The 27454-nt window shown below is 44.6% G+C and overlaps 1 protein-coding gene across 12 annotated transcripts in view; it reads right to left on the reverse strand.

Moving 5' to 3' along the window:
- The window catches only part of TEAD1 (TEA domain transcription factor 1), a 265123-nt gene that overhangs the window by 61509 nt on the left and 176160 nt on the right, over positions 1-27454 (reverse strand). For 3 of the 12 annotated variants that reach the window (XM_070425275.1, XM_070425278.1, XM_070425271.1), the window contains exons 3-10: positions 21648-21712; positions 19182-19244; positions 19030-19092; positions 6036-6047; positions 5090-5224; positions 3704-3750; positions 2831-2892; positions 1791-1915 (exon numbers count right to left, since the gene is read on the reverse strand). In XM_070425275.1, coding sequence (XP_070281376.1) covers positions 1791-1915; positions 2831-2892; positions 3704-3750; positions 5090-5224; positions 6036-6047; positions 19030-19092; positions 19182-19244; positions 21648-21712 — 572 coding nt within the window. The remainder of the gene's footprint in view (positions 1-1790; positions 1916-2830; positions 2893-3703; positions 3751-5089; positions 5225-6035; positions 6048-19029; positions 19093-19181; positions 19245-21647; positions 21713-27454) is intronic. The other 9 variants (XM_070425281.1, XM_070425276.1, XM_070425283.1 and 6 more) reach the window with 6 other exon arrangements.

The following is a 27454-nucleotide window of genomic DNA, read 5'->3' on the forward strand; positions in this document are numbered from 1 at the left end:
TAAACTCGGGCCCATTGTAACTGCGTATTACCAAATATTTGTTTGTTTGCCGTTCACAAAGATACCTACCTGCGTATGCGAACCGTTTCATACCCATTGGGGTAATAGGTATCATAAAAATCCCTGATTTTGCGCGGGAAACCTAAATAATTGCCAATAATTGCCCGCGCCATCTTATATTTTGGCGGGAAATTCACCCCACACCGGAGTGTTAAAAAGTATTTGTTGACTGAATTCCAATTTCTCTCAGTCCCCATCTTGGGTCCCCTAAAATATAATTACTTTTTCAAGAGGCCCAGGAATGTTAACTTGCACCGGGCCTTCCGTTTGTTTCAGGACCGTTAAAGTCATGAATTAGAGTCGAAGTTACAAAGCCAAACCTTTTCATTCATCAGGGAAAGGCCAATCAGGGAAAGGGCATTGCCATCACCCTTCCTGTAAAACCACTCAGCTACGAAAAAAATGATCTAGTTGGCTTTCTCTTCCCTGTTTTCAATAACCTTATTTTCCTATACCTGCCTTAATAGGCCCAATGACCTACTTACATCGCCTTCATTTTCCCCTAATTTTGGAGCAGGCTCTATTTTTCTCCCAGCTGCCAGAGTTCACAACTCATAGACAGAAATGTCAGTGGCTGCACAGCGTTCCCCTGAGCCTCTGCTGTGGTGATGGCTGGTGGAAGCTTCTGCCCAGGGTGTCTCCCCCATCCTGTCACCAGAGGCTTTCCACCGAGCTCAAGTGCAAATCCTCCCAGGAGAGGTCACCCGTGAGTGTTCAGTATCTGAGTTATTCACAACAGATGGTGAAATCACTCGTGACACTTTTTCTGGTAACAGAACGACAGCAAGGCGGCAGACACACGGAAAGCATGGCTTTCAGTGGCCCTGGAGATCAGCAAGGTGGGTGCGATAGGGAGCACAGGAAGGGGTTGGTGAAGATTCCCAAAGACAAACTCACGATTTCTCCAGTGTTTGCCTTGGACTCGCCCACATGCAGATGCAGTGCTCATCCTCACAGCCAAGGAGTGGGAGTGAGACCAGGCCTTGGGCTTCCTGGGGGCAGGCGCACATATGTATGGGAAATGATGGACCTGGCAGGGAGGGATGGCAGCACTCGAAGGGGGGGCAGGGGGACATCGAATAGAGGCCTGATGCCAACTTTCTTGGTATTTATGATATTACAATGCATTCTATGTCCAATTGCTAAAGTATCATCTTGTTACTTCTCCTTAAGAAGATAACAACCTGGTATCGTGAGAAAACAGCTGCTATCTTGGAAAGGCAGTGTAGAATCCTGGCTAAATGTTTAGGCTTGAGTTTGAAAAACATAAGTTTGAATCTCTAATCCATCAACTATTAACAGTGTGACTTCAGGGAAATTGCTTAACTTCTGTTTCGTCATCTCTCAGACAGTACCTACCCTTATAAGGTTTTGATGAGGGTAAAATATAACTGTATATATAAACAGCTTTGCTTAATACCAGTCATGTGGCAAGGCTCAATAAAGGTTAAATTTTACCAAATGCAAGAGCCTATTAAGGCCGTTCCCTTCAGCGCCAGTGTTCCCTGGAGTGTCAGGTCCAATGCATCCGCAAACGTTCAGCTCTAAATTCAACATAGTTGTCAATGGAAATACCTTTTACTTAATTGAAAAGCTGGCTGGCTATTCCTTCAGGTCCACATCCACTCGGGTTATCTGTCAGGCATGAGGGCAGGGGAAATGATGGTGAAGGGGAATGGAAATGGACAGCAAATGCTGGATTTGAGGCACACCTCTCTGAGCACACTCACCGAGTCTGGGTCTCGCTGTGGTTCGAGGAAAGCGGAGAATTCCACCAGGCGAAGTTTGGTTGTGCCAATGGAGCGACCCTGCCAGGCAGGGACCGAGGGAGCTGGGGCTGATGCAGGCTCAAACCCTGAAAGACCAATCATCACCTTTAATCCTGGCCATTTGCCTCCCCTTGGGCCACAGGCCAATCGGGGGCAGGGCCCTACAAACAGATGACCCAGGAAGAAAGGCCGGCTACACCAGTGTCATGTGATGTCGGGGTGAGACTCTGACCAAGGACCCTGAGGCAGTGTCCTGATAAAGCGTGTGGCTCCCCGTAAAGACCACTTCAACTCACGCTATGGGCTGTGGCCTGAGGACACCTACGCCTGGACAAAGGGCCTGAGCTGGGGGCCAGGGCAAGATGGAATGAATGCTCACAAAGATCTCCTGTGAGGTTGGCACATGCCAGACACTTCTTGTGTTTCTCCGCCTCCTTTCTTAAGCCTGCAGCCACCGGCAGCATGGAATATTCCCTCAGAGTGCTCCGTGGTATTGGAGCAGAGGGCATAAGCCTGGGGTCTGTAGAGGAGAGCGGCTCCACCGCTCATTTCACATGCACGTGTGTGTAGGGGGAGCAGATACAGGTTTTCTAGTGTGGCCTTCCATGGCAGCTCTCTTTTGAAGAAAGGGTACTAGGAATTGAAACCTACTTATCTAGGAAAGGGTGAATGAACCCCATCTGCCTTTAGGACCTAGATTGCCCAATTCGGCCTGTTAATGATGGGGAAGGAACCACAGTAACTTCCCCTTCCAAGGATGACCAGGGAGCAGAGTGAAAGTGACCAGGCTTCCTGTTTCCTTAAAAAAATGCATCTGAAGAGCTCTCTTGAGGTAACTGAGAGGAATTGCGGACCTGGAAAGGAACCCCCTGTTACCCTCCTAAGATCCAGGCGAACCCCGGCCTTAAACATGTGGGTGCAGAGAGGGCAGCCATGGCTCTGCAAGTCAGAGGGGACATGCAGCTGGGGAACAAAGTGAGAGGGAGCCCTCAGAGACTCACCTGGAATGGGGGCTGAGACTGCTGGCTGGATGGGGTAGGCCTGCTGCACGAAGGGCTTGACACTGGGGACAGAAGGATGGAGAGTTAGAAATGGCACCTGTCGCAGTGGCTACACCTCAGTCCTGGCCTCGGCCTCCCAGGGCTAGGAACCCGGCCTGGGTTTCTCTCCAGTGTTAGGTTCCCTGCCTGCAAGTGGGGCACAGCCAGGCAGAGCTCCACCAGACTGAGAGGGTTACTCCCGACAATTGAGGGGCCAGCAGGCTGCTGGGGACCCACCACCAGCTTCACACCAGTTCAGTGGGAGGAGCTGGACATCTGCCTCTGAACATCTCATCCCTCCAGAGACCGAGGTTCGTGGTCACCAATCCCAGGCATGGCTTGGGAATGCTCGCCTTCTCTAGGCCAAATAGCTCGAGTTCTTTCGAGAATATACGAGCTGGTTTACTGAGCTCGCTACCCTGGCCCTCAAAGCATCATTGGGATTTTCTATTAGCCGCCATGCCACAGGGAAAGCCAGGGCAGAATGGGCTATGGAATCACCCCACTGCCCTCCCTCGGGCAGGCACTTTCTCAGGATGACCCTAGGCTTTGCCCTTCAGAGCCAGGAAGGGATTGGAATCTTCTTCCTGTTTTGAGCTACAGGACCACTAAACTTAAGGCGGAAGTGAGGTATTTACATGTCTCCAGGACCTGAGCAGTCTCTTTCCTATTGGCTTCAGCAGGTAACAATGAGGGATGATGTCAGTGACCTCAGGTTAAATCTCCTTTCCCCGCCCCTCCAAGCTTCGAGGCAGTCTGGCCCCAGGAAAACACTATCCAGGGTGGGCAGTGCCTAGGCCCTTGTAGTCAATACTGGCCCCTCCTCAGACTTACTCTTGCGAGGATCCTGGCTGCCCTGTTTGTATCATTCCCGGCCAGAACTGGAAGGCAAAATGCAAGAGGCTTCAGGATTATGAGTTCACTTCAAAGCACAGTTCAGGATGCATGTGCATTGCAACCCCTGCTAAAGACGGTGGGTTCAGATCATCCGCCAGGTGCAATGACCCTCCCTAAATGCAGGTGTGGTCACTGCTGGGCAGAAAACTGCCGCCTTTGTCCTCAGCCTAGCAACCCAAGGCTCCTTTAGCTCCTCTTCCAGATAATCCCCACTGGCAGGGACAGGCAGCGACACCTGGCAGCGATCTGTGTCTATTGCAGGGCCTTCACAAATATTTTCATCTGACTGCTCTACCCCTGCACCCACCCACCCTTCTCTTCCCTCTCCATTCTGAATGCTCCCTGTGTAACATGCTGCTGCCTCAGCTCACAGCACCGAAGGCCCAGCCAGGAAAAGGACAAAGCTCAAAACAAGAGGCCAGCCAGGAGCTCCAAACAGCAGTGCAGACACCTCCTTTGCTGTGAGTTTTCCTGGGGCTTTTGGTACCTGCTGACTCCCTGCTGGAGGCAGCACTATGTAAAAGAAGTCAGAGAGCCCTGGGTTTGAGTCCTGACACCATTATCCATGTGATTATGATCATGTTCCCAAACTCTTGTTTTGTTTATAAGTAACCTCAGTTTTCCCATCTGTAAAATGGCAATAACAATAAGAGGCATTAAGGATTATAATGAAGATTAAATGGGACCATAACATTTAGTGTCTCAGTCCCTGGTAGGTACAAAATGAAAATGTTAACAGAATTCTTTGTTCCTTTAGGGCAGTGGTTCTCAACCTTCTGGCCCTTTAAATAGAGTTCCTCATGCTGTGACCCAACCATAAAATTATTTTCGTTGCTACTTCATAACTGTAATGTTGCTACTGTTATGAATCATAATGTAAATATCTGATATGCAGGATGGTCTTAGGTGACCCCTATGAAAGGGTCTTTCGACCCCCAAAGGGATCGAAACCCACAGGTTGAGAACCGCTGCTTTAGGGGCTAGCTGCCATAAAGTGACCCTGAGGACACAGGAACAGAGACCAGGGACTAGGAAAAAGAGCAAAAGAGGCAGATCACAGCCCAGGAGGGCACGGGAAAAGTGATACTTGATTCTATGTCTTCAGGGACGAAGGCTCCCTCCACTCCCCCATCTCTCTCTCACTCCCTGGTTCCCTCCCTTTCTTTCTTTCTTTCGCCTTTTTGCACCCATCATCAGTTCCCCACAAGGTGGTTCTCTCACACCTGACCAAATCATAACAAGTGCCAGGTGGTCAGTTTCATTTTGGCCCAGGGTGTCCCCATGCCTCCAGGGCCATCGTTTCTGGATGCAGCCGTGACTCACCCCCGGTGCCCCTGGGAAGGTGGGGCGTGGAATCCCAGGCAGCCCCAGCTTGTTGTGAATGGCAGTGGCCGAGACGATCTGGGCTGAGGACATGGCGGCCATGTGCTGAAGGGCCTTATCCTTGGCAGTCTGATCCTTGAAGGTGACAGTGATACACAGACTTAATACGTAACGCATGGCTACTAGGCAGTTCACACAGGCACAGCCACGAGCACATGGACTAAAATACAGAGCCACAAAAGAGGCCGGGAAAGCAAACATGCACGGATAAATAAACACAGCCAGAAGGCCAAAACACACGGAGCCTACTGCTACTCAGAGCATTTACTGAGAACACCCAGTGGCAAGGTTTAAAAAATAAATTTTTTTGTTAATCTGTTTTCCAACAGAATGGGAAGCCTCTGAGAAGAGTGAACACTGTATTTATTTTTTCAGCTTCCAAAGGGAGACTTCTCCAATTACTTAGCACACTCAAGGAAAAAAGGGCCCTGCTCTCAAGCATATAGATAGGGGAGGAGGGTGGATCTGGGATAGGGCCATCCAGAGCGTCAGGAGGCCCTGACTGTGTGTGCTATCAAGGGGCCACAGTGCCAGGAGCTGCTGGAGTCATGCGAGGCCTGGAAGCCCTGGTAGACGCCTGGTCGGGGAGGCTCAGAAGCAGTGGGGCGGGGTGTGGGGGGGGGGGGGGCGGAGGATGGGCAGGATGGTGACTGATGGGCCAAGCAGCATGCTGGCGGGGCGCATGCTCTCTCAGGTATCCCACCGCGAGAAGGCTACATGGGTTCCATCTGTAGCCAAGGACACAGGGGATGCTATCAGGTAAGTACTTTCTCCTTTTCCTAAGAGGGTCTTCTCTAGGAAAGCCAAGGCTGATAACACAAAGCTAGCCAAAAAGTCTGCCAAGCACAGCTAAAATACAGAATACTCAACTGGTGAAAATACTTACCATGCTTGTCACCTGGATACAACAATAAACAATTTGTTAAAAAGAATGCGTACAAAGGCAGGGTTATTTTTCTTCTTCAGTTAAAAAATATAAATGTATATAAACACACAAACCTGGGTTATAATAAAATGGGTAGGAATGTGGGTTGTTTTTTTCTTCACATTTTTGGAGGAATGTATGACCCACATAACTATCTAGAAGGTCAATTACCAACAACTACAACAATGAAAAAGTACCCCCCATTCCTCCAAGCTGGTTCTGTGGCTCCCCCAGCACAGATGGGAGAAATGGCCACAGCCCTGGTGGGGGACAGGCCCTAGGGATGCAGGCAGGGCTTCATGCTGGGTACCATGTCAAGGTCCCTGGCTGCTAGCAGGAAGTCTATAAATCTACCTGGCCCCAGAATCCATGAAAGTGGAAACAAAATGGTGACATCAAAATAAAAAGATCGCCCTCCGCAGCTGCCATTCAGAGTTCAGACAGTGAATGAAGGCCAAGGCAAGCTTCGGGTAAGACAGAGTACCAGCAGAGAGGTGGCTGCACTGTTCACAGATTCACCCAAAGGGGTGAATAAACATGCTGAGGTGCCAAAGGCAAGGCCAAAAGAAGTTAAAAAAAAAAAAAAATAAAAGCCTATAAGATAATTTCTAGGGGCTTCTAAGAAAGACCAATTAGGTGTCCCCCAAGTCGGATAGACACAACTTTGCCCCATAACTGCCAGGAATATGAGTTTTCAAAGGTTATATTAACCCTTGAAAAAGAGCCTAACACTTGCATAAATTTTTATAATATTTTATCTGTTTCTTTGGCTTTTAACTGAAAAAATAATGAGGCTCATGGGACAGCTCTTGGGGGATGCACTCAGTCATTATAAGCATCTGTATGGTCGTGTGCTGCAGCTGAATAACACACGAGGACCCTGCAAGCTTGCAGGGCTACTGGTCCCCAGTGGAAGGACCATGGTGACTAGAGTGAGGCTTTTGCCACTCTGGTCAGGTGTCATTCTTCTTCAGATTGTAGCTACATTTATTTATCTGCTGAGTGCCCTAACCTAAAGCTATTCCTCTGGTAATTTTTAAAAATCTGAAACGTTTCAGATACTAAGATGTCTGAAAAAAGACAAATCTTGAAGTCTGTGGAATTTTATGATAAACTGACTGGCTGTGTACAAATGCCCCAAAGCCAAACTGAGCCTCACACACACACTGATCTCAGCCCCAGGCAATCTGCTCTTAGCTGGCCCCGGGTGGCTCACCTGCTACCTGCCCCATCACCCTCTCAGAGGGTGATCCGTGGGTAACAAACAGAAAACATGGCTTTAGTCATGCTTACTCTCTTCTCTGTCAAGAATACAAACTCACTGGTTTCTCTTTGGGACAGTCAATTTGGACTCCAGTCCCCATGCTACTTATCCCTAATGAGAGGTTATAAACGCCCTCAAGGTGATTTCTGAAACTGAAGTAATGGCATAGGTATGCCCACAGGTGCCTTCCCCAACAGGGAACAAGCCTTAGCGTCCCCAGGGCTCAGGCTAGGGTTTCTGGGAAAATGGCAGCCCAGACTTCCTGCTTGTCTAGCTGACGCAAATTCAGGAAAAACTACAAAAGAGCCGTAGGCTTGGGTCTATTCCAAAAGTACATCACAGGGCTCTCTCCGACCTGAGCGTTCTGTTTATGGAATGCTGATGACAGGAGCTATTCTGCTCGCCCCAACACAGAGCGGGTTTGTGCACAGTTGGGTGGAGTGACTCACCCACTGAAAGCCCAGGTCCAAGTGGAAGTGAGCTCCCTACATCTCCATAGCCCACTCTTGATTCTAGTCGAGTTTGCTAGGCTGATTAAAAAGTTCCTCAAAATGTTCATGAGGAAAGTTTGATACTTCTTATTTAACAGGGAAATCGGGAAAGGAGAAATGTCACCAGCTTTGCTGTTTATGTTACAGCTTCAGAACATGGTCTTTTTCTTTAGGTAAATAAAGTGGGACTGTCTTATTACCCAGCATGCCATGAGGTACCTGAATGAAACAAAAGTTCTAAAGCAGGAGAGCGAATTCAAATGCTTCCATCACACCAAGTTGATCTGTGCCAGGAAAAGGCATCCTGGCCGAGGAGTCGGGGACCTGGCTCTCTATCTGCCTCTGCCTCATGTTAATGGGGTGCATTACCTTGGGCAAGTCACTTAATACTCTCCCCTTGTCTACAAAATAAAGATTTAAACTTTATTCTCTCAAGTCCTTCTGGTTATACAATTGAAGCTGTGAGTGTGAGTTCCATCATAAGCAAATACACTTTAATGCATATAACCAAAAAACTGGTAGTGAAAAGACAGCCGAATGTTAAAATTTGGGCAGGGCTTGGCCGCCTATCCTAATAGAGAGAAAGCCAAGTGTGGAGAGGAAATTGTTTCTCAAGTAGAGGTTATTTCTGTACTTGACCTACCTACTTGAGAATAAGCAATTTTCTGCAAATGGACTACAATGTCTATACCAGTGATTTCCTACCTTTTGTAGTGGAAACGCTCTGATTACTCATTTAATTTCATAACATCTCTCCTTTATAGATGATATACATTTAAAAACTAAAAGAATGAAATTTTTGTTGTTGTTTAAAATCTAAAGTAACCCTGCAGATAATAAGCTCCACCAGGGAAAATCAGAACTGAGAGCCTGGCTGCAAACCCACTTATCCTGAAATGGGAGGAAGGAAGGATGCCAAGCGAAGAGATTTCCATGGAGGGATCTGTAAATTGTCATTTTCGGCCGAGAGATACAGGCCTGGCTTTGAAGAAATGATAACTGTAAGTGTCAGGCCTGAGTAAATTGCTTCTCTGTGTCACTCTAGTCTAATATCCTGGACTTTTAAACATTCTACTCTATCCTTACTACTCATCTCCCTAGATTATAGGGGGGAGGGTATGTTGCTAATCTACTCAAATACTGGAGCTTCAGTAAATTCAAAAATATATGCTACCTTTGTACACCATATTAATTTTATTCTAAAATGTTTTCACACCAGCAGTTCCGGGACATGGATGAGATTTACAACAGCTGAGCACACTGCTGTATCTTGAAAAACTGATACAGTTTTAAGTCAATACTGAGTTATCATCTATGATGTCTGAGGTTACAGGAAACCCTCAGAGTGTGGATGTACATAGGAGCATGCATGAACAAGACAAATGTGTCCTAGGAAAAAGCTTGGACAACTTCATACTGACGCCTTATTACTGATTTTAAGCCCATCTATCCCTAAGATGACAAAGAATGGGGCCACAGAAAGCGGAGTGTTGGGGGAATAAAAAAAGGTAACTCTTCCTTTTCAACTGAACCCTAAGTCAAGCCTGTGACCTGGACTGTGGAAAATGTTTATGAAGCAGGCAACATGGGCCTAAGACTGTTGATGGGTTGCTAGGATCGAATGGCCCATCTGACCTGAGAATGAGGGCAGACAAAGCACTCTAACTTGGGGTGCATGTCTCAGGACCCACTTCTCTCCCCTCCCTGCCCAGCTTCTGGCACCCCACGGTATCAATGGCCTCACTACCCCAGTCACATGGGGTCTGGCAGGCTGTGCCACTCAGAAACGCCTCAGCCCAAGCTTTTCACATCGTTATTGTTACTAAGTAAACAGACTTTCATATTTCACGAAGCAGAGCAAGGCTGCTGCTACAATTCTGGGTTCGGCTGACTGCCTCCTTCTAATGGTTGAAAGTACGAAAATGTCTACATGTAATATACATGACGGGAAGGCAGCTGCATCACAGATGCACATATCGGAGTGGTGTGCTCCCCAAAATCAAGGACATTTTATGAACTGGTTTCTGGATAGTTTCTTTCTAGCGTTTTCCTTTTAATCAGTTCCTCTCTCCTTTGCTTCTCCGGCTTCTTATTTTTCTGGGGAATCAACTATCTCATAATTCATAGGCATTAAGCATAAACAAACAAAGATAAAGTACAAAGGTCACAGGCTTGCATGTACAATTTTATAGCTGTCATATATGGAATTTTAATGAACAGCCTTCTAGGCCAATATATTCCAAACACTTTATCCAGGGCCCATCATTTCAGAATTTAAGGACTCCAATCTAATTTATTCACATGGAAGTCTACCATTTTAACAGGAAAAATGCATACAGTTAAAAAAAAGACCATGGATTAAAAAACTCTTGATAGCTACTAAATGTTTCCCTCCAAATATACTTTTTCCAGCAATATAAAAATATAGTGCAAGAGAGGAAAGACAGCAATTTGCTTGCAAAATCACTTTTGCAGAAAAAGATAAAACACAGAATACTTCCCTAAAAGTAATTTTGCAGATGCTGTTTCTAATCTTGCACTCTGTGAATTCGCATGACTTCTGCAATTATTAGCAGTAGCCCCTGAGCAGATAAACATCACAAAACTCTCTGAGAGTTCTGGAGAAAGGATGAAGGGCACTTGAATGCTCCCAGCCATGATCTCCAATTTGCTTATTATTAGAGGAAGCAGGAGTAAATACAAAAGGGGCTATTTCGGTCAGGCAACGGCCAATGCCGAGGAGAGAAGACACATTCACACCCCTCCTGACTTCCCATGTAACGAGGAGCAATTAATTCATCTTATTGTGCTTCCAAATGCCAAAGACTCCATCCACATCAAAGAAAAATGTGTCAAGGCTTTGACTATTGTTCATTTTTAAATGCACTGAGCTATATTTAGTATTTTATAATTGTCAAGTGTTTCCTTTCATTCTGATATGGAGCTCAGCATCATTATGGATTGTAGATGAGGATCCAGATGATTTGTAGGTATGCCTGATGATTCTCCCCCAGGAAGCCTGGGATTTAGATCAGCTAATGCCAGGTCTGGGTGTGGAGAGAAGGCACCCTTCTGACATTAGTCCCCTTTCCCTTCAGAGGTGACAGCAAGAGGCCAGGGGTAAATCTTCCCGGAAAAGCCAGAGGAACCTAAGCAGGCAGCTGGCTCAAGTTTAGCTCCAGAATGAGGACCAACTCCCAACACTCACCTTTTCTGTTTAATCCAAACATCCAGACACAATGAAAAAAGGGCTCAGTTGAGGGGAGACAGTGCAAAAGCACCTCAAGACAAGGGAAAGGACACTCACCCTTGACTGGCTCTCTCTGGGGAGGCACCGTGACATCAATCAAAGAGCTTGGTCTTTGGTGCCAGACAGACCCTGGGCAAGTCATTTAGGCATTCAGAGCCTCTGCTTCCCCCTTTCTAAGTCCCATTGTCAGGACTGCTCTGAGAACTGCATCAAACACTCTGCACAGTGCTAGCAGCCTTGCCATTCAGTGAACTTGGAATCTATGGGGCCCACGTGATCAGCCATCCAAGCTTGATCCTGCTCCAGATCTGCAATGCTTAGGAGTCCTGGCCCTCATGACATAATCTTGGGGCCCACTGCTATTCTAGGGCATTGTCTACACTGGAGGCCAATTACCAATGGGATTTCTCTCGGAAGGGACAGGAATGTAGAATGAGGCTGTTCCTGTCACCCTTAAAAAGAAAATCCAGACCTGGCTCAGTTCACACGGAAAGATAAATGTGTTCAGTCCTCTTTTACGCTACGTTCTGCATCACCACATGGCTGACGGGAGGTTCTAATTCCATCGCACCCAAGCATGAGAAATTAACTGTCTCCAATCTTCGTCTTAACTAGGTTAAGTTAAAAACAAGGTAATGAAAATATCGTTGAGGAGGCAGGGGACATGTCATGAATGCAAAAGAACTCCCAGAAGATTGGAAGATGCCAGGAAAGGCAATGTATCATTTCCCAAATCCTGTGACAAGGCCAAGCATCTTGGTGCTGGCGCTGAGACAAAGGACGTGGCTGTTCCAGGCTTCCTTTGCCTTGTGCGCTGCTAACAGCCGCCTCCTGATGGAGCAGAGCGGCTCAGGGGGCCATGGGGCGCTCCAGCGGGTGAATGAGGTGTGTCTTCCCTGTGGACTGGATGGAATCAGTGGTGGTACAACCAGGATGCAGCAGTGTGGACTGCAGCAATGCATCAGCGAAGTTCTTGAACTCCCCAAGAGAATTAAATCAACAATTTTGAACTTTAAGCTCTGTGCTTATTGGAAGGAATGGCAGATTGGGAAGAATGGCCTGTTCAGAAATCAAATCACAAAGGCCACCAGGGTGAGAATGAAGAAAATGGCCTCGGGGAGCACACGTAGCTCATAAATTAGTCACCAACGACTGGACACAATCACAGAAACTTGGCTCTTTTTTTTACTGCACTGGGATGATGCAATGCCAGACAGGACAGGCTTTTCTTTAATACACATCCGGAGCTTGACACAAATACATCAACTGCCTACGATGTATTCCTGCTAAGGTTAGGGCAGAGTGAAGACTTCTCATCATCTTACTACTCATCAAAACACACTCCAGAACAGAAATGGCCTGGTCCAGCTTTACAGGAAGGTGACAATGGTCCACAATGTGGTGGTCTGCAGAGCTTGGCAGTGGCTCCCACAAGCCTCTGAAGCCAGCAAACAAAGGACTGCCTTTCTGCGGCTGTTGGGGAAAGGTCTCTGGGCAGGGCCTGGACGATCTCAGGAAAATCAAACTCTCCGTATACAGAGACTCAGAGCAGGAAACTCTTAAGTAGGAACTCTGAGTAGGAAAGAAAAGACTGCCTAATGCATGGAGAATATTTTCGTGTTCTTTCTACATGCTGGGATAATAAATCCCTGGAGCTTAAAAACATAGGTAATGATCTTTTGATACATTAATGGTGACTGGAATAATTCAAGGTAGAGAATAATTTCTAAGCTTCAGGCCTGTCCTCCGACCATGTAAGTCTCCCAGACAGGCTGCTGCCAATCACTGCTCAACTGAAGTAGGGGCTAAACTAGGGGAGAGGCGGATATGCTGGCAATAAATGAAACTGGTGTGGGTGACACTGCTGTGGATGCAGCTGGTGACAGAAGGTCTAAGAGTGAACTCTCAGTCATCATCCTTGGAGCTCCTACATGCATGCTCCACAGACCGATAAGCCACCTGCAGAGTGTGACTGCATGGGTCCATCTTCTCCTTTATAACTAGAACCAGGCCCAGCTACAAAGCTGTGGGTCACCTAGAACCCACCGAATACCCGAAGAGTGGTGGGTCAAAAGGTTTTTGTCTGGGCCGGGGCCAAACATATGCTACTCCCATCCCTGAGAAATGGCTCCCTTTATGATAAGCTCTCTTTGTGAGCAGCAGTTAGCACTCTGACTTGTTTTTTAAAAAATTTAAAAATTAAAATGAATCTGAAAGTATATGTTTAATGTCCAAAATTCTGGCACGCTGGTCATAAACGCCTTGCATTTCTTTATCCATGTTAGCTGGCTCTTGAGTCTCAGTGGCACTCTGCTGACCCCTTCGCCCCTTTTCCCTACTGCCCAGTCCCTCCGCTCCTAGCTCTTCGTCTCCTCACATCACTCCCTGACCACTTCACTATTTCCTGGACTGTCTTGCCCTTGCATCTCTCCCTTATGGTTGTGTCTGTGTCTAAGGCGATGCCAAATTGTCAGCCAAGTCTATCTTGGTTTAGGGTGCTATAAATTGTAGAGAAAAAATCTCATGTTGGTGCCAATGGCTTCAGCACAAATTCATAGCAGATAGTGGGTAACAATCTAGATTAATCTTAGGACAGGGGCAAAGAAGAAGAGACCGTTTTCATTAGATTTTTCTCAGGAAAATAAATGGCAAGGAAAAGACAAGACTGGTGGAGGAATGGGGGTGGAGGGAGATTGAGATCTGTTGGGAAATCAGGGCGGGGTAAAGGGAATTAGAAAACATAAGAACAATTTTTTGCCGTTTGATTTCACTTAAAAAGAACTTTTGAAAATATGTCAAAATGAAAATGATCCTTTCCAATGGTACAAGCATGAATGTTTAATATGGCCTTCTCCGCACTTTTTAACTTTTTGTTACATTTTAAATTTAGCAGTAACAAAAACTTCATGGTTAATTTTGATGCACACCTTTAGTATCTTGCCATGATTTTAAGAGAACCCAATCTTTAATAACCTAAGTTTCAAATGCTGCTATTGAACAGATGCAGTGTACCCTTTCCAACTTAATAAGAATAGAACTCTTAAACAGAATTTATTCTACAGTGAGGAAGAAAGTGTACACAGCAGTCCGAGTGGACTGGAATGAGGAGCCAGCCAAGGGGGATGATAAGGACCGATGAGTGCCCTTCGGCCCCAGGGGTGTGTGTGTGGTGGGCCCTGGTCCATGCATCTCTCTCACTCAGTCTTTACAGCAACCCCTAAATTAGTAAAAATCACGCCCCCCCCTCCCCGCCTGCTCCCCATGGCCCACAGATGAACCTCACTTTCCATGGGGTGATTCCAGGAATGTTAGGCTCCTCGGGTGGCATTTCCCATCCATTGCCTCCAACCAGATGGTATTCCTCATGGTTCCCCAAACACCCCCATATCTCAGTGGAAGTTCTGCCCTCCTCTTTGCTAAGTTCTAAGGGCATCTCTTCCACGAGGCTTTCTTTAGTCTCCCACACCCTCAGGATTAACCACCTGCTCACTATGCAGTCTTTGCACAACTCTTAAATTTCTCCTGCAGAGCCCACCTGTCCCCAGCTGAGGATAATCTATTGGGAATCTTGTCTTCTCCCCCAGAATAACAGAAAAGTTTAGTGTTCCTCAAGAACAGAGACTCTGCTTGTAATTTTCTGTGCCCAACTTCTATTAAGACAGTGGTTCTCAACCTTCTGGCCCTTGAAATACAGTTCCTCATGTTGTGACCCAACCATAAAATTATTTTCGTTGCTACTTCATAACTGTAATGTTGCTACTGTTATGAATCGTAATGTAAATATCTGAGATGCGGGATGGTCTTAGGCGACCCCTGTGAAAGGGTCGTTCGACCGCCAAAGGGTCGCGACCCACAGGTTGAGAACCGCTGTTAAGGAGTCTAGAGCACACTGGGTGCTCAATGAGAAGTTGACTGGACTGAATTAAGTCATCACTTCTGTGCTTTTAGAGTTGGACTCGACACAGAATCTGAAACTTTTACTATAACACATTTTGTTATAAAAATTGGAATTAAAGTCCACACACAAAAAGAGGGACGTGGCTCACAAACGAGCACTGGGGAAGCAGTGCTGTTAGCCGCTGCTACACTGACCTTTGGAACTCACTCAACAGACCTGCGTCGCGAGCATGACTCATCCATAACTGACATGAGAACGACCACTCTCTTCTTGGGTGTTTTCTTTGGAGGAATATGGCAGAACAGACCATAGAACTAAATACTTAAATGGGACATGTGAGCTTCTGTAAGGTTAGGAGGGAAAGCTGAGAGGCAGACACCTCTTCTTCCTTCTGCCTAAAGCACTGTGGTTTTTCGAACCTTATTCAATGGGACAGCCAAAGAAGCCATGGCTGAGAATGAGAGAGTCTGAGCTTCAATTAAAACAGCCTTTATTCTTTTATATGTTGAAGGTTTCAAGTAAAATTTCAATCTGAAACATGAGTATTGCTGCTTAAAAATGTCTGCAAAACCACTAGACTAAAAAAAAAAAAAATTCTACTACACCCTTCCCCGGGAAGTGAAGAGCCTATAAGGTTAAGTGGCTCATGGGGAAGCCATAGCTGGCAGTGGCCCCAGGTGAGAGCCAACCACTTATTCAAACTCCAAAGGAGGGCAGGGAAATGGAGTTTGGCTTCAGTCTCCACAGGAGGGCCACACGCCGTGGTCCACCCCAGAGAACAGAGATCCTTAGACTTCTGAGCACATGGAGAATAGTGAGCAGCCTGGCTGAGGCAGGAACTGCAAGGATAGGTCCTGAGATGGTCCGTCACCAGCCACCGTCTCCAGGAAGCCTTGCTACATCTTCTCAGGCAAAGCACAGCGTCTCTTCTAAGTCTGGATACTTTCTGCTACCCAGCGCCTGCCCAGAAGCTATCTTTGTTGTTGGTGGGGATGACTTCAACTTTCAGTAGAGACTTTATCTCATTAGTTAGTGTGGGAGGCCAAGTAGATGTGGCTATAAGCCTGACCCCCACAATGATCTCAGCAAGGATGCTCATCCCTGCCTCCCACAAATGTGTGTGACTCCCAAGCTGAACAAGCAAGTACAGATGGAGCGGTGAGATCTACTCCTACAAGGTCATAAGACCTGAGCCCATGTCCTGGGGATGACTGCTAGGGAGGCTAAGGAGGGCATCTTTCATATATAATGCCCCTGGGAGGTCAAAGCAGCCACATCTCTGCAGGCAGGTGACAACCTTATTCTCTTCAACTGTCCCAATGCCCTCAGAGTGGTGACACAGCAGTACCGCAGCTACGATCACATCACCCTGGGTTACTGACAATCACCACAGTGTCAATCACAAATTAAGTCCACATTTTGAGCAAGAGCTCAAAAAGCCGTCTTCTAAAATGTGGGTGCTGCCCTAGCTGATTTGGCTCACTGGATAGAGCATTGGCCTGGGGACTGCAGGGTCCCAGGTTCGATTCCGGTCAAGGGCATGTACCTTGGTTGCAGGCACATCCCCAGTAGGGGGTGTGCAAGAGGCAGCTGATCGATGCTTCTGTCTCATGGATGTTTCTAACTCTCTATCCCTCTCCCTTCCTCTCGGTAAAAAAATCAATAAAATATATTTTTTAAAAATAAAATATGGGTGCTGAGGAAAGGCTGGTAGCAAGGGCTGCCTGCCTAGCTCCAAGGGATGGGAGGGGTGACAGGTTATCTACAGTGTGTGCTGATGTGAAGCCATCGATTTGGAAACATTCTCCCATCTCCAGGAGTAACAGCCTATCTGAAAGAGCAGTGGTGTAGGATTCAGAAAGATCTGAGTTCAAATTCTAACTCTGACATTTATTAGGCTTGGCTTTTGGCAAGTCAATTAAACTCCTGGATCCCTGGTCTCCTAAATACTCCTCAATCTGCATAATGGCTGGAACTTTCTGTGTAGTGCGGGCAAACGGGAGAATATGCGGGAGAGGCTCTGTGCCACACCGCCTCCTGCCTTTCAGCTCCCAAACAGCAGCACGTCCTCCAGGCCGCTCGTCCCTGGGATTCCCTCCACATTTTATTTTGGCTCTTCCTGCTAACACTTATCCAGCAGTGCCCTAATTTCACATTCCCCTTTGCATGGCCCACTCTGTGAATAAGGGGTTGGCTGTTAGCTGCCCACCGTGATGAGCGCCATGCCTGGAACACACAATTGGTATTAGCTGATGGGAAGAACAAAGGCCTCCATTTTTCTGAGAATAATGTGGTAGCGAGAAAGGAAAGAAACTACAGGAAGATGGAAGTGGTTCTTGGAGCTGAAATTTGGAGCCAGTTGCTACCCGACTGCCTCTGTCTCTGCCTCCTTGTGTCTGCCCCACAGGAGCGGGCCAGGGTTGTAAGTGGGGGAAGTCTTTTTATTTTTATTTTTTAAGAACAAACACAAATACAACTGTAAGTTTGTGTGTATGATATGTATAAGGCAAGGGCAAAACTGTTTCCATTGAGGAAGATTCTTAAATCATCAAGTGAGAAAAGGAGTGCTTCCAGCACCCACAGGACCCCTTCTGAACAGCAGTGCGTCATGCGTCACTTACAGGGTTTTCAGTTTAGGGCTGTGTGCCCGGAGGGTCCATAGGAACCACACAGATAGCGTAGAAATAGAGCAATTTATAACATCTCAGATGGAAACACAAAATTGATGTCGGTACACCTCTTTGTACACCATTAATCTGTTAGCACAGAGAAACTAGAAACAGTCAGAACCTGAGCAAATACTGAGGTAGTTACATCCACATAGAGAGGAATGCACCTTTGGTTAAAAAGCAGGATCTAAGAAGTTATCTTAGTCTTCCAACTGCTCAGCCAGTGCAGCTAAAAGCCAGCCACCGTCAGCCACACGTGCGAGCGAGCCAGCATGCTGCCCACTGCAGAGGGCACACCAAACGCTCCTTCCTGGTAACTAGCGCTATTCCACAGCCAGACTTGTTTGCATAAAAAAAGTTGGAGGACTCTGGGAAGGGTCCCAGCGTTCACCACTCAGTGCTGTGAAATTACACGCTATTCTTTAGGTTTACAATGAAAACATGAATTTACTTAATGTGTGGAAAAAACAGGACAGAACCAAAAATGGCATGTGGGAAAGGCAACAATATGAGCTACAAATTCATTTTTATTATAAAAATTCCTCCATATAAACTATAATCTCTGCATTTCTAAAATGGGATTGTGGGAGGTGGTGAACGTCACACATGATTTACTGCAAATTTTGGAAGGGAGAACTTGTATTTAAAATATTGTCCATGACACCATTTTTGCTATGAAATATATTTTTAAGGGACGGAAACTGAGGCACATGTAAAAACATTTTACAGTAAACTCAATTATAAATGGAATTGCAAATATGGATTTGATAGGAGTGTTCCCATCTTTAAGATGTTTTTTGTAAGGTCTCACCTTAAATTTCTTTTTTAACTTAGAAAACAATATTAAGCATTGTGGAAGAAATCTGGCAGAAAATACTCTGTGTTGGAAGAACACATGAAAAAGTTATATGAAAAGGTTTTTTTTTTTCTGAGTATTTTCGAAAATACATCAAAAGCACAAATTAATTTCTAAATATTTTATTAAAAGTAATTTCATGATGACCACTGTGGAAATGATTCTTGTTTATAATTTCCACACCAACTTTGTGTCCCTGGATTTTTTTTCCTTCTCCTAGCTCAGGGCTGCATGGTTGGATATTTGAAGGTTAAAAAAAAAAATCAGGTTTTTGTGCTGAAAAGTTATCAAGACCAGCTCTCTGCTGCATTTGCATTGTTATTAGGGACACACACGCGCACACATACTGGGCTTAATGTGAGGCTAGTTCAGAAACAGAGAGATTAGACACAAAGAAATGTAAACAGCTCTCACATGCGAGGAAACTAGGTTACGAGAATCCCAGCACCAGGCATTCACCAGTCACCATGGAAAACAGGAAGTGAGATGCATAGCAACCACAAGCCAAAAAGCAGGAAAGCGCATACCTTTAGCTTGGAATGAAAATCACGAGATTTCCTTCTGGCAAGAACCTGAATGTGACTAGACACCTGCAGGGTAGGGGAAGGGAGGAAAACAAAGGAAAAGCCTGTAACCATGGAGATGAAAAGCCCCCTACAACTGGGCAAGCCAGACGTACCTTAATGGCGGCTTGAATTTCTCGAACTTTCTTTCTTGCTAAGACCTGTATATGACTAGACACCTACATTGTTCGGGTTTATGAGGGGAAACAAAACAAAAAAAAAAAACAAAAAAACAAAAAACAAAAAAGGAAATCAAATATAAAATTGCTACTCCTTAGGAGGGTTTGGGGTGGGGTGGGGTGGGGGGGGGGGGAGGTTATTTGCATCGCAACAAAGCTCTGCAGTTAGGAATACACAGTCCCAGCCAGACACCAAGCCCCCAGCGCTGCTCTCAGCTTTTCAGACTGGGTCATCACTGCAGTGACTTGATTCAGGAGGAAAGTTCAGGCTTATCTAGTGTTTTTCTCACCCGGGAGCAATCACGGACATGGGATGAGAGGGGGAGAGTGGGGTTGTTTTCGTTATAAAATTAAAAAGGTGGGGGTAGAGGTAAATGAAAATATTTATAGCTTCTCAGTATAGGGAGGGAAAATCCCTTTTTCTCAATTTAGAAGAGACGATCCATAAATTAGCACATTCTGCACAATCAAAAAGCTGAAGCTGTCGGTTGTATTCTGATCTCATTAAGAGCTCTGGATTCTGTAGCAAATGTTAAAATAATACTGACATGTAAATTAGATCTCAAAGTGAAATGGAAAGACCCAGTTAGCAGAGCATTTCCCCCCTTATAAATATCTTTAATCCTTCCACTCTTTTGGGTATTGACTGGGCGCCAAGTGGATTTGCATATTATTACAAAGCGCAAAGTGTGAATACAGCCAGCCAGCCACCCTGTTAAAAATCTGGGTTGAAAACCACACGGATTTGCTGAACAACAAATTCACATTGGAGAGGTATCACCAACTGCTGCCTCAAAACATCCCCAGGATGCCTGGGTGTGGAAACCAAGCCAAGCCTGGCTTCTGAGACACAATGATTCCACTGCGTAAACAAATTTGCATCTCTTTCCAGGGGACTTGGTTAAATTTAGAAGAGTCCCTCAGTGAAGGGGTCGGGCACATGACCAGAGCCCATGGACCAGCAGACGGTCCAGGCCCAGCACATTCCGCATGCTGGGAATTAGATCTTATCTGTTTATGTCTGTTTCAAAAATTTAGAACCTCCAATGTAATAGTTCAGCGACTCAGACTATGAGACAATGACTTTATTTCAAACACTCTAGCAACTCTAAAAAAACCCCCAGAATTTATGATAATACAAGATCCTTTTATCTTTAACTTTGTCTTTGAGTTTAAATTAATTTTTTTTCAATTTTTGCCTTTAAAAAAATTTACGGAGAAGCAGGAACTCCCCCATCCTCCTCACACCTCCATCCGGCTCCTGCTTTTACTTGTTTCCCACCAAATTTTGGTCTGATGTGGTTCTCGGACTTGGACTTAATGAGGACCACTGCACACTGTCAGGGGAACATCCACAGAACAGACAATGTCCTGGGCCTGAGCACTGGCAGGAGGCCACTTCCCTCTGTGCTGACTCAGCAGCCAGGCCCCGGCTGGGGCACATGTAGCATTCCTGGGGAAAAGCTCTCCCCCATCATCAACACTCATGAAAACAACTCGTCACTGAGCAGAGGACTGGAATCTGCTGCTCAGGCTTAATGAGACCACAGTTGAGCTTGCCTTCTGGTTTCATGGTAGTTTTTAAAATCTACAGATCCATCAGCATAAGTCAACATTAAAAAGTAAAAAATAAAAATTTTTTCTGTTAACAACTCACCCATGAGATGTTTGATTTTTCCCGCCCCCTCCTTCCCCTTTCTTTCTTTTTGTTTTTGGTTAAACAGGAATTTCTCATCCATTCCAGTTTTGAACTGGGTCAGAGATTTGGGCTGCTTTACATCAGAAAAAAAGAGAGCCAGAGCCCTGACAAAGGGCAGAGGAAATGCCTGACACTGCTCTGCACAAATACATTTACGTTGTAACTTCATTTCAGTCACAGCAGCTACTAACACAAAGCCATAGCTTAAGGAGCAACGGTTCCCTGGACGCACATCATTCAGTATCATATTCAGGCCAATACTCATGGCTGCTAGTGTTACTTTTTCATTGAAATGATGACTAATATTGTAGTTGTTCCAGGATTTTACAATGCACAAAAATCACAAAATGTCATGGCCTGCAAGTATATTTGCACCTGCAGCATTTGTAGTGTTTGCAGATGCATAGTTTGGGAAAGAAACAGAACTTTTAAAATACAGTGCAGGAGCAGTTTTATATACTGTCCTTAGTAAAATTTTCCCATATGTATAAAAAGGGCTCTTAAGACCACATAGTCAAGGGTCACTGAAATGATGAACAGTGAAAACTGAGCCAATTTAAAACACCAATTTAAACATCACTGACGTCCTTACAGGGAACTCAAAATGGGGGCTCCTAGGAGCCGAAGCACAGACAGCCACTGCAGCCAAAATGCCTCCTTGGGCCATTCGCTGACATGCACAATTTCCAGGTAGGTTATTTTACCTGTTTTCTGGTCCTCGTCTTCCCTGTCCTGAGTTTGATGTATCTGGCTATCAATTCATTCCTACCTGCAAGAAAGAAGAATTTACAATAAGGTGGATCACAAAATTTTTTAAAAAGCCTCTGAAAGCTAAGAATATAATTCAGAATCTGTTGCAGCTGTAAGTTTATTAATGCTAGGAAAATAAAACAGTGCCATTATTGTTTGCAAAAATACTTACTAGGAGAAAATAAGATGAGGGGCATTAATTCTGAATTACAATCAGCAGTTGAGGATAGAAATTTGCTTTTTAAAAATGCACCTTTTTCTTTTCATGCTTGCATCTAAATGGGTGGTCACTTGTATAAGCAACAAATACAAGCATTAGTGTGGGAATCCGCAAACCCCGTCTGTTCTAGTCTTATTTTTCATATCCATTCCTCCTCACCCAAGTTTCTACTTGTAGTTACCTCTAGTTAAATTATAGCCACAAGAGAATGAGCTGCTGTGGCCACAGAAACCCTACAACGATAAGTTAATAGTATGAAAACAGACACCCCCTAAAAGCAGTCACTGTACTAGTAACTACACACAAGACTGTGTCTATGAAAAAGAATGACTCAACCTCCTCAAGGCTTTATAATCTCTTTTTGGGGCTTGGGGGGGGGGCGGGGTAGGGGGAAGAAAATGTCTAAAAGTATACCCAAAGACTTTCCATCAGTACCCCGCCAGGAGAGAGAAGTTTCAAACAGATTACCTGACTTCAAAGAACTATGATATAACAGGAAAGTATAACCCCAAAGCTGAGTGGGGAAATGTAATACTACATGACATAAAAACCCACTCTTACAAGACATGGGTTCAAACTGTAACTATAATCATAACTGTATAGCTGGTTGTATAATTTGTGCTTGCTGTCTTACTTCCCAGACATACTCCCCGAAGAGAGCAAGAACTTGGTCTTACTCCCCAAGCTCTGTTCCCGCTGAGAAAGAACAAACAAGGAAATAACACAGCCTTTGCTGAAAGGCAGTGACCACGTCCACCAGACCTCCCCTGGCAAAGTAAAAAATTGGCAGCGCTAATGAAGACCAATGAGAGAGTGTCCTTGTGGGAATCTTGTCTGAGAATTCTAAATACTGTCCCCCATCATTGTCTAGAACAGTGGTCCTCAACCTTCCTAATGCCAGGAGCTTTTAATACAGTTCCTCATGTTGTGGTGACCCCCAACCATTAAATTATTTTCGTTGCTACTTCATAACTGCAATTTTGCTACTGTTATGAATCATAATATAAATATCTGATATGCAGAATGTATTTTCACTGTTACAAATTGAACATAATTAAAGCATAGTGATTAATCACAAAAATATGTAATTATATATGTGTTTTCCAATGGTCTTAGGCGACCCCTGTGAAAGGGTCGTTCGACCCCCAAAGGGGTCGCGACCCACAGGTTGGCGAACCACAGGTTGAGAACCACTGGTCTAGAACATTCCTGTAAGCGCGGCTCTGTCCACCACCTGCTTGTGCTAGGACCGTGCAATGCACTGTCAGCCCTAGAAGACAAAGGAATCGTGGAGGTTTGGGGCTGGAAAGTGTCTCTGGGTCATCCACTCTCACTCTTAAAAGTCGAAGTCCTTATTAGCCGAAGCCAGCGCTTCTAGAATTCAGGAAGTGGTCCATTTCATCTTAAAACTTTTAAGATTAAAAGGACCCTCCTTATCTGTGGCTTCTTGTAACTTTCTTCCTCAGGTTCTTCTTGTTCCTCTTCACAAGAATCAAGGCTAGTCACTGATGCACATGACTAAGTTTCAGATATTAATGACGGCTTTCAGGTCTGCCTGGAGTTGTGTCCAAGCCAAGCCTCCCCTGTTCCTTTGTTATCTGTGACAAGCTTTGCAGCACTGCCCCCCACACACATCCTGTGACCATCCTTTGTCTATTTTCCTTGCAAAGCCTCAAAACCCAGAACTGCAGGGATGCTCCTGCTGGGACAGCTCCACATCAGAGTGGGTGCATCACCTCACTCGTCCCAAATACTCTACCGGCTCATGCAGCACTGCCTCTGATTTGGGGGGACCACGATAAACTGCCAACTTGCATCAATTTGAACTCCTACGTTCCTTTCATATGGGTTACCACCCTGTGCCAGTCCTTTTAAGCATAGTTACAATTTTCAGATCCAAATACAGAACCTGAGATTTGTTCCTATTGGATTTCATCCCATTAGATTAAGCCTGTCATTCCAGCCTGTCAGGATCTTCTCAGATCCTGATTCTATAACTGAACTGCGGAAAAAGAACTTGGAAATTCAGTTTTGAGGATTGCTTCTCTAAGGATTCCCTTTCAAACTTTTGAGAACTACCAATATCTCCTTGTAGTGTCATCGGGTCTACTTCTCCATCTCTCCAATGGTTGTACAGATTTTGCAATTTGTCTCAAAGGCTCGCGGACAGCAGAGCCCAGCTAGGAGTGCCTAATTACCAGAAGCCAGACCTAAATGACAATATCTGCGGACGAGCCAAGCATGCTCCAGCTCGGGGCTTCACTGTGCACTCTGTTCAGGGACAGGGTGCACAGTGAGGCCAGGATGTCTGAGTGGCCAGGATGAAATAAATCCAGGGCTCCGTTTTACATGTAATTTTATCTGAACCTTATCCAGATGGCAAAAATGTCTCCTGCCTCACACGAGCATATTCTCTGTGAACGCAGAGAGAATTACTTGTTACATGTGATACATCACCTATACAACTAACTTTTAATTTCTTATAACACTTGGCTGAATGAATGAGGTCAATATCTAGGATGGCCACATTTGCATAGAATCTGGAGTCTACACAAATGGCATCCCTTGGAGTTAAACAATATCAACTCATATGTTGATTACAGTATTTCTAAAAATTGGTACTTCTCCAATAGGCACTCACTAGGTATCTACTGTGCAGAACTCTATGCTACCGTCATCATTTCACTGAATGCTTGTTGTAACTCTCACATCCTTATGCTTTACAAAATAACCCTTCAAAACTATGTTTTTCTTTTAGACCATATTTCAAGTCATAAAGAGTAATTAACTTGAGGTTCTTATGTGTTTCTTCTTGCCTCCTTAAGGAATATCATTGATTCAAATTTTCTTTTTCCTAGAGACTTTTATTTTTATAATTTTTAAAAATATATTTTTATTGATTTCAGAGAGGAAGGGAGAGGAAGAGAGAGAAGCAACAATGATGAGAGAGAATCATTGATTAGCTTCCTCCTGCGTGCTCCCTACTGGGGATCAGGCCCACAACCCAGGCATGTGCCCTGACCTGGAATCAAATAGTGACCTCCTGGTTCATAGGTCAATGCTCAACCACTGAGTAACTCCGACTGGGCTATTTTTACAATTTTAAAAATTCAAATTCAACTAACATGAAGTATCTACTGTGATTGAAGCAGTGTTAATCACTTTATTTCATATGAATTTTTTAATGACCATCAGGGTGGCTTTGTGCACAGAAAAACACTATTTAGGTTTACCTGTTAATAAAAATATATATTTCATTTGCTTAGTTGTGTGTTTTTTTAAAAAAAGAAAAACCTTTAATACCTAGATCACTTTTAAATTTTAACTTCAACTCATACATTATAATTTTTATAATCACTTTCAAAGGTCCATTCGAATAATGGTTGGCCCATTTTATAAATCTAAACTCCTTTAAACATTTAAAAAAACTGTATTTAATTTAATTCTTTTCAATATTAGAACTATGTGATTCAACTTATAAAACCTTTTCTTAAACAACTCTTAAAAACTTAATAAATTATCTTAAATACTCCAATATTGCTTACAAATCTAGTAAGACCTCAACCCTACCCCAAATCAAGTCTAAATTAATTACCCATTGGCACATTTTAATTTAGAAATACAGGCTAACCTGTTAAATGGGCCAATTTATTTTATTTTATGGAGGGGCAATTTATTTTAAATAATTAACTTGAAATATCAAATATGCATATATTCTTTAAGTAAAACTATTAATACTATAGCTTTGATTCTATTAACATCTTTTACTTTTATTTCTAAATCTTCCCAGAATTAAAATATGCTCACCTGTTAGGAAACAAATATGCCATTCCAAATGATTGTGGAATATTTTTTTGGCTGCTTGGGGTTATACATGTTTTGGGAAAATCAACTAGGTTCTGAATGGATTCTTGTCAGTGATCCTGATAAGACGTCCTGAGACCTATTTTTCTTTCTATAGAATGGCCCTCTAAAGGGAGTGGATCCATACAGTCCAGAGCTCTGGATTTGAGTCGTGGTACTAAGTTACAGAATTCCCTTACCAAGGACAGGGAGCTCAGTGGCACCAGCCACCACAGGTGTAATTGGCAATGGGTCTCTTGTCCACAAAGCACCGTCTTATTTGCAGCCATGATCAGGATGTTGGATACTGGAAATGTGAACCCTCATTTCTCTCTCTCTCTCTCTTCCAAACACACACACACACACACACACACACACACACACAAATGGTGGTGCTTCATCCAGTGAACCTTACATTACAAAAATGAATTTCAACAAAGTTAACTTTAAAGTTAATCATGATATTCCTAAACTAATCCTACAGTCATGTGAGGACCATCTACTTTGTGCCTATGATGCCTGTCTGATGCATCAGGGATATAAAGAGAGGACTGCCTGCCTGCCAACAAAGAGTTTACTGTCCCACACAAGGGCTAAGATACACGAGCAAATCAGCTCTACACGTCAGATGACAACTATTGCCATGAAAGAGGATCTAGTAGCATGCATGGGTACTTGGCCACAAATAACTCGGGGAATCTAGAAAGCCTTCCCCAAAGTGGTGGGCCATAAACTAGGCCTTTAAGAATAGTTTATATTTTCTCCAACATTTTATTATGAAAAATTTCATACATACAGAAAAGTTTTTTACAGAATGAATTTTACAGTGATCACTATATAGCCACCACCTAGAATCTACCATTCACTTTTTCTATACCTGTTTTATCACATCTTTCCCATCTCTCGATTCCTGTATGTATTTTACCAAGCCATCTTATTTTATTGATGTTGCTACTGCATTTCAAAATAAATGGCAGGCATAACACTTCCCCCAAATACTTCAGCATGCATATCACTAACTAGAGCGACAAGACTGATTTTGACAGGTGGAATGGAGGGGAACAGGTAAAGACCTTTTCAGACAGAGGAAGTAGCATTTCTTTAAATACATAAGCTTGCCCTAACCGGTTTGGCTCAGTCGATAGAGCATAGGCCTGCGGACTCAAGGGTCCCAGGTTCGATTCTGGTCAAAGGCATGTACCTTGGTTGCGGGCACATCCCCAGTGGGGGGGTGTGCAGGAGGTAGCTGGTCCATGTTTCTCTCTCATCGATGTTTCTAACTCTCTTTCCCTCTCCCTTCCTCTGTGTAAAAAATCAATAAAATATATTAAAAAAATATATATATACATAAGCTGGAAACTGGGACATTAAAACACACACACACACACACACACACACACACACACACACAAACACATGCCTGCTGCCCCTCAAGCTCCCCGACCACGGCATTTTCTTTCTGAGCTCAGGAGTCTCCAGGTTCTGCACTCATGGCACCCACAGCATTCAGGACTCATCTCCTATAAATCCGTAATAGCTTATAGAGCTGAGTGGCAATGTCGCACTTCACCACTCAGTGTCATTATACTACTGGTTCTCTGAATCATAAAATTCCCTTCAGAAATGCACACCCTAACACTTCTTTAAGTCTGAGATTTGACAGCTGCAGCTGCCCTTGCTTTTCCCACAGGCAGCAGC

The sequence above is a fragment of the Myotis yumanensis genome, unplaced genomic scaffold (assembly GCF_028538775.1).
Source record: "Myotis yumanensis isolate MYYU_CA2020_CCGP unplaced genomic scaffold, mMyoYum1.0.hap1 SCAF_10, whole genome shotgun sequence".
NCBI classification, from domain to species: Eukaryota; Metazoa; Chordata; class Mammalia; order Chiroptera; family Vespertilionidae; genus Myotis; species Myotis yumanensis.